At 35.2% G+C, this 8,508-nt stretch overlaps 1 protein-coding gene across 2 annotated transcripts in view; it reads left to right on the forward strand.

Annotated features, from left to right (window-relative positions):
- The window catches only part of LOC114331275 (serum response factor homolog), a 616,816-nt gene extending 609,392 nt beyond the window's left edge, over positions 1 to 7,424 (forward strand). Inside the window, exon 4 of one of the 2 annotated variants that reach the window (XM_028280792.2) lies at positions 6,617 to 7,424. In XM_028280792.2, coding sequence (XP_028136593.1) covers positions 6,617 to 7,018 — 402 coding nt within the window. In that variant the 3' untranslated portion in view covers positions 7,019 to 7,424. The remainder of the gene's footprint in view (positions 1 to 6,616) is intronic. The other variant, XM_028280791.2, reaches the window with a different exon arrangement.
- Positions 7,425 to 8,508: the final 1,084 nt, after the last annotated feature.

An 8,508-nucleotide genomic window follows, 5' to 3' on the forward strand; every position in this document is an offset into this window, starting at 1 on the left:
CTACTCTGTTACGTTGTTCTAAGATATGCAATATGCTAATGGGCAACTGCGAGACTTGCAAGACTCTTGCTGCAAGACCAAGACCAAGACCGGGAGCGCAATACCAAGACCAAGACCAGGTGTACTGGCGCAAGACCAAGACCAAGACTATCTAAGTCTCGTCTTGGTCTTGCATTTGGGCAACACTAGGGTGGAGGGTCATGTTTGGTGTTATTCGATAGGTTTTAAAAAATATTAAACACTATTTTTTGGTTTTTCATTTGGAAGTGTATTTCACGAGATATTAGACCGTTTCCATAATTGAGCTATGGTATCACCACGTATCACTATAAAGGTATGCGGTCATTAGATCGAATCGGTTGGCAACGGAACGGACCGCTACAGCCCGGAATTAAATGCCTAATCGTTTTTTCCGATTATAGCGCCGTCTATCCACGATTAGAAAAATGTTTTGAATAAGAGTTTCTTACTTTTACGTAGGGAATCTAAATCTGCAATAAAAACGGGGGTTTCCATTTAAGATTTTAAAGTTATCGGAAATTGTTTAAAGTTACCCGACAATTGAAATCGATTATAGATTACGTCATCATGAAGCAGAAATCATCAATTGTGACGAAAGATGTACGAGTCTATAGAGGTGCAGAATGTGGAACTGACCACTTTTTACTCAGAGCAGATCTATACTTTCCATATATCTTGAACAACAAAATTGAAGAGACCCAGGAAGAGATTACAGAAGAACACCCGCCTCAGTACAAATACAACATCGACGCACTGAAAGATAATTCAATCTCCTTTCTTTTTAAATTAAGACTGAGCCAAAAGATAACCAATACACAGTTTAATACAAGAACAGCAGATGAAAAATATGATCGGCTAAAAAAGTGCTTACATGAAGCTGCATTCGAAGCGTTAGGGGAAAAATCCTCAAATAACACTAATCACCCTTGGTTTACAGATTCTTTAAAAGAAAAGACGAGGGAAAAAAAAGAAGCATATCAAAAATGGCTCAGTACCAATTGCTCAGAAGACCGAAAAACCTACGCAAGAATAAGAATGGAAACAAAAAAAGAAGTGATTAAAACCAAAGAAAATATGTGGCTGAAGAAATGTGAAGAAATAGACACTCTTATGGGAGGAACAAAAAGCAGAGAAGCTTGGAGAACAATATCAAATACAAGACAAAACGTACAAGAAAGATGCCAGATATCCCTTATAAGTGTAAACGAGTGGGAAACATACTTTAGAAACCTATTGCAAGAGAATAGACAGGAATATGTAAGGCAAACCATCATCGCCCCAAACAACCTGGAACAACTAGAAGATATAACTATTCGAGAACTAGAACTAACGTTAAGAGAAATGAAAAACAATAAAGCTCCTGGTCCCGGAGGTATTCCAATTGAACTCATTAAGCACAGCACGACACAGGCAAAAGAAATTTTAGTTGAAATATTCAACGGATGCCTTTCAGGCAATAGTGGCGTGCCCTCTGAGTGGAAAAACTCCATAACTACCCCTATATACAAAAAGGGTGGTAGAAAAAATTGTAATAATTACAGAGGCATTAGTGTGACCAGCTCAGTTGGAAGACTGTACGGACGAATAATAAAGAAACGGATAGAAAAGGAGTGGCAAGATTCCGAAGAACAAAGTGGATTTAGGGCAGGTAGATCATGCACAGATAACATTTTCTGCATAAGGCAATTACTAGAAAAACGTTCTGCTAGAAATCTAGAAACTCACATGGTATTTGTAGACTTAAAAAAAGCATACGATACCGTTCCCAGAGGAAAAATGTTTGAGGTATTACAACAAACCACTTTAAATAGAAAATACATCCAAACAATAAAAGATCTCTATGCTAATGCAACAACAGCAATTAAAATTGGAACGAAACTTTCAAATACCTTTGAAACTTCGAAAGGCCTTTTGCAGGGATGCTGTCTGTCGCCCACTTTATTTAAAATTTACCTTACACATGTGTTAAAATATTGGACTAGGAAATGCCAAACAATGGGGATACCAGTAGGAGATTCTTATTTGTATACGTTGCTATTTGCTGACGACCAAGTTGTGATTGCTGCTGATAAAGATGACGCCAGTTACATGATTAGAAAATTGAAAGAGGAGTACCAAAAATGGGGTTTGGAAATGAGCATGGAGAAAACTGAATACCTTGTAGTCGGAGGTGATACTGAAGACTTAGAATTAGAAGGGGAATACATAAAAGGATGTGATGAATTTAAATATCTAGGTTCAATTTTTGACAAAAACTCCACATGCGATCAAGATATAGAATATCGAATAAGCCAAGGAAGAAAAGCTATAAAACAGCTAAATGGCATTTGGTGGAGTACAGGACTGCAAAATCAGACAAAGAAAAAAATCTACCAAACTATCGTGGAAGGAATTGTCCTGTACAACTCGGAAGTGTGGGAAGTAAAAGACCGACAAAATAAAAGACTTCAAGCTTTAGAAATGGACGCGCTTAGAAGAAGCTGCAGAATATCTAAACTGCAGCATATCCCAAACGAAGAAATAAAAGAAAGAATGGAAGTAGAAAAGGATATTATAGACAGAATAGAACAAAAAAGATTAATATGGTACGGGCATGTCCAGAGAATGGGACCAACAAGATGGCCCAAGAAAATGATCCAGTATGTACCACCCGAGAGAAGAAAAAGAGGCAGACCGAAGAGAACATGGATACAAGATGTAGAGAAAGCAATGAACAGTAGACAACTCAACGAGGAAGATATTCGTGACCGAAAAGCATGGCGAATAGGATGCGGGAAACGGCGAATGCTGTAGAACACCCGATATATATATATATAAAGTTACCGGAAAACTCTTTCAAGATTGCTTAAATCGTGCCGAATTACCAAAAGAATGGAAATTATCTATCATGTCAACAATCCACAAAAAGGACAGCAAGGATCAATGTGAAAATTACAGAGGAATTGCGGTAAACAGCACAATAAGTAGGATGTATGGGAAACTTATTAAGAACAAAATAGAAAATGACTATAGAGATTACGAAGCAGAGGAGCAAGCTGGCTTTAGAGCTGGGCGGTCCACAGTAGACCACCTGTACTCTATTACGCAAGTTACTGAGAGAAAAACAGCCGTCAATAAAGACGTTCACCTGGTATACATAGACTTATAAAAAGCATATGACAGTGTGCCCCTCAGCAAACTATGGTCAATCCTACATCAAACGAACATTAAACATGGTCTTATCAAAGCAGTCCAAAGTCTGTATAATGGAACGACTGCAAAAATTAAAACTGGATCAAGGGTGTCTGAAGAATTTAAGGCCACGAAAGGATTGAAGCAGGGTTGTTGTATTTTGCCTACCCTTTTTAAAATTTATCTGGAACAAGTACTCAAGCTGTGAAAAGAAAATGTAATGGCATGGGAATCTCTCTCAATGACGATACAACACTATACACTTTATGTTTCGGTGATGACCAAATTCTGATTGCTCAAGATCATGACGACTTACATGACGCGGAAGCTAATAGAAGAATATAACAAATGGGGTCTCGAAGTCAACATTAAGAAAACTGAAGCCATGGGTATTGGAGGAACAAAGCAGTCCATTACATTAGACGATGGTGTAGAAATTAAACACTGCGATGAATACAAGTACCTGGGCATGAAGATAACTCAAGATGAAACACTCGATGCTGCTATAAAAGACAGAAACATACAGGGTAGAAAAGCCATATCCATGATGAACGGCATTCTGTGGGACCAGACAATATCTAAAGCGAACAAACAGCTCATATACAATAGCATACTTAAAAGTATAATCACATATGGCAGTGAAGTTTGGCCATTGAAACAAAGAGCGCAGAAAATGTTACTAGTAACTGAAATGGGCTTCTGGAGAAGAGCAGCAGACAAATCGAGAAGAGATCGGATACCGAACGAGAGAATACGAGAAATGATGGGAGTAACACATACAATAATTGATGACATAAAAACAAAACAACTGGTATGGTATGGCCATGTACAGAGAATGCCAGATGACAGGATCCCTAAACAGATTTTGGCATGGACCCCACAAGGGAGAAGAAAAAGAGAAAAGCCGAGAAAAAGCTGGATAGAGGGAATTGAAAAAGAACTAGAGGAAAGAGAAATCCCTCCAGGTCTATGTCCTAGTATGTTCCAGTCGGAAGGCGTCGGAGAACGCTGTAAACCGATAGTAGTAGTAGTAAGTTACCGCAACCCCACGTCCAGTGGGTGGAGGGGGTTCGTGTTTGATGTCATTCGATAGATTTTTGAAAATTATTGAACACATATTTTTCAGTTTTTCTATCCGATGTTAGGCCCCCAGGACGTCCACGAATGCGATGTAGAGATATTATATGGTCAGATTTAAGAACAATGGGCTACCCACAGTGACCCAACTATCAAGGTCGACCTTTCGAGATGTAAACGAGTTGTACAGTCAGCCAAGAACCACCCTGGGTTGTAGATCTACAAGAAGAAGAAGATTTTTGAGCATTCTACATTTTACGAATTTTTATATCCATTTTGTTTATTATTGTACTTAAAATTTAAAAAGGGGTCATAAATTAAACTTTATAAATTTACTTATCCTTATTTAAAAATAGATTCTTACTACATAATTGGATATTAGCCCAGTAAATAAACGGAAAATACGGCGATACCGTGTAATTTTTGGGGTCAACTCCGAATTGCATGAAAATTGGGATTTAGGTTCTACTTGCCCTCTATTTCAAAGTTGAAATTGTGCTGTAAGTCAATACTTTTCGAGTTATTTGCGATTGAAAACGGTTATTTTTCGACAAAAAACCACGTTTTCAGGTTTTTAACAAATACAGTAGAACTCCGCAAATCCGAACCCCGCTAATCCAAACGTTCGGCAAATCCGAACCAATGGAAAGTGAAAAAAATTAAAAAATTCAAGACAAAAACAGAAACATGTGTATTATACAGAGTAAAGCCACAAAATTAAACAATGTAGGATTAATAGGAATTTAACATTTAAAATTTCTTGAAAACAAATACGTACTTTAATATAATATAGTGCTTGGTTAAACATAAACTTAACTCGGTTCTCTCGTAGTCAACTTGAGTCCAAAAATATTCTCCACATTCTTGCGAGAACGTTTTGCGACTCAAAATCAACGATAATGAAAGCTCTGAATTACTAGTTAGGCTAACTTTCGGATAATCCGAACTTTTCGGAATCCGAACAGGCTGTCCCCCCAATTAGTTCGGATTTTCGGGGTTCTACTGTAACTCAAAACTGAGTATTTTATCGAAAAAAATATTCTTAGCAAAAATGTAGCATCGAAAAAATGAGATGTGTATTCGTTAAGTCTATAGACCCAGCAAAAGCAAAGTTGTAGCTCATGAAAACAAGTTCTTATTCGTCAAATTCCAATTCGAATATTTCAACGTGAAATAACCAAAAAACTAAGCACGTCTCGGGAAAACCCATTAAAGCTTTTTAAAAGTGTTTAAAAAATCTTTATTTTTATTGTTTATACGAGTGTCTAGCATCAAAATCAAAACTAAGCGAGTTACGCTCAAATGAAGTTGGTCACTTTTTTTTGGTAAAAAAATCGTAAAAATCTCCCCGCAAGTGGAGTCCGGCGCTAATACTTTTTGAAGTTATTTTGAAAAATTGCATTTTTCCAAAATTTTTAGAAAATCTTTTTTTACTATAAAACCCAATTTTTTCAAAATTAAGCACTTTGAACCAGTCAAACCTACAGATCATATAAACAATACACAGAGGTACATATATAAAGTAAATGGTAAAGCGGTAACCATTAATTTTCTTTAGGGTGCTAAATAGGAAGAGATTTTCACGATTTTTTACAAAAAAAAAATGAGCCAGCTTCATTTTGAGCGTAACTTGGTTATTTTGGTGCTGGAGTAGAAACTTTGATAAAAAATGAAAGTAAAGCTTTTTTTAAACACTTTAAAAATTTTTAATGGGTTTTCCCGAAAATTGCTTAATTTTTTTGTTATTTCACGTTGAAATAGTCGATTTGGAATTTGACGAATTAGAACGTACTGTTAATGAGCCTATAACTTTGATTTTACTGGATTTATAGACTAAGTTGATACGCCATTTTTTTCGGTTTTTTATAAGTGAATTTTTTGCTAAGAATATTTTTTTCGATAACTAATTTCATTTTTGAGCTATTTGCTAAAAACCGCCTGAAAACGTGTTTTTTGGCGAAAATTAAACATTTTCAATCGCAAATAACTCGAAAAGTATTGACTTACTTTAAAATCTCTATAGAATGAAAGTTGTTTAGAATTGGCCAATTTAGCTATTTCCGGACTTACTTTGATCGCGCGTTTTTTCACCCACGAGAAGGGAAGATTGTCACCTCCCAAGTCAAAGCAACCAACGGCACAAGTTTAACTTTGAAGTGGAGGGTAAGTAGAACTTAAATCCAAATTTTCATGCAATTCAAAGTTGACCCTGAAAAACTCCAAACGGTCATTTACTGGGCTATATATCTGATGGCCAGTTGCTATGTTTTTATTGACTTTTTCATATTTTTTTATTTGACTAAAATTATTTAAATATAGCTTAGTAACACTTTATTTTTTATTGCAGAATGAAATCTCTGGCGGAGAATCTAGCGACAGCTGCAGCGACGGAGAAATGGATACAGAAAATCCTCTGTCTGTATTCACAACCCCAGACACTCCAAACTTTTCCTCAATATCGCCACCTTCCTCACCATTTTCATCAAAACCAACACCAACAACATCATCTTCCACACCGACTCCAAGCTCAAAACCTCAAACTAGCCAGCCAAATCCTCCAATCTTATCCCCACTGGTTTATCAGACACCCCAAGGCATGATGTACGCTGCGACGCCCTCTGCTGGCGGGGTAATTCTTAGTCTAGCGCCGACAGATGGAAATAGCGCCCATCCGCAATTTATAACCATACCGTTATCTATGGTCGCAGCTAACGGTCAAGGAGAAATTGACTTGTCAAAGAGGAAGTGACTTCTGGTGCGATTTTTTTATAATCCCGCTGTGTCGTGCTACTTTACTTCCTTGTCCGGTAATTTTTATATCGAGTCTTATTGTTTTTTAGTATGTGACTGTGCATATCCTACAAAAAGACCGTTAAGCCCTCTTAATTTTGTATTTAATGTTTTCATTAGTAAACAAAACAAGTAGCTAAATTATTAACAACTATTTTATATACAGTTTATGGATATATTACAGAATAGTTAATTCAAATGGAGACAGTTAAACAGAAATTATACGATGCAACTTTTATTTAATTTTTATTTTTTTTTCGAGGTAATAATATGGATTATAAAAGTAATGTACCTAATACACACAAGTATTGACACTAAATAAGAATATAAAATATTATTGATCTAATGTTGTTCTGAAACTATTTCCTTGTGGCATTTTTCTAATTAACTACAGTCGGTCCAATATACTTTCCGTTGTACGTCATTGATTTCGTCTTGAATTCATTTTAAATCAAATATATCACATAATTTTTGCGGAAGTGGATTATATAACAAAAAAAAATTAATATTCAATATAAATAAATAAAAACTAAAAACAAGAATTAAGTTATAATCTTACATTAAAGTCAATAATAAAAACAGTAAATATAATAAAACAAATACTTATAGTAAAGAATAAAAACAAATATGAACTGTCATCACTGCAACTGTAAAATAAATGTTACCAATTTACACGGTTATTAGACTTTATTACGGTTGTCTTGTCCGACGGTGGTGGGGAGACTTATATTTTTGACTTTACGTCACAAGAGTTTACATTCCCATATTTTTAAATGATTTTCGATCATTGAATGTGTGTTATTGTGTATATATGTGTATTATTTGTGTTATTATGAAATAATTAGACAAATAGTACACATTTTATCTTATACCGGGTGGTGAATCGTAAAAAGAGCCATAGCAAACACAATGTAAAATTCTGAATTGTTGAATTCCTGCTTCCCTAATTATTTTACATCAAAAGTCATGAGAGAATACTTGTAGAGAATTAAAATCTGTATTAAAATCAAAAGTTAAAATTGTTCTACGATTTAAATGCATTCCAAAATTTTGAAAAATATGATACATTTGCCACAATAGGTATGCGTGTAAAAGTAAGGCCACACGCTACTATTTAACTGACAGTGCTCACACCATTGACTGAATAAAAAAATCTTTATTATTAATCCTTTCTCCGCAACTGAGGGTATCTTATCAACTGTATTGTTTTTAAACAATAGATGATAAAATAAAAATATTGACAGTTCAAAAATGTGAACATTATTGCATTGTGTGTGGCCTAAGTTTGGGCTGAAAACTAAAATGTATTACATTTTTACAAAATTTTGGAATATGTTTAATTACGTAGACCAATTTTAACAGTTATTTCCAATACAGATTTCAATCCTCTACAAATAGTTTCTAATGTCTTTTGATGTACAATAATTATTAGGGAAGCTGGAATTCAAA

This window comes from Diabrotica virgifera, chromosome 2 (assembly GCF_917563875.1).
Source record: "Diabrotica virgifera virgifera chromosome 2, PGI_DIABVI_V3a".
Lineage (NCBI taxonomy): Eukaryota > Metazoa > Arthropoda > Insecta > Coleoptera > Chrysomelidae > Diabrotica > Diabrotica virgifera.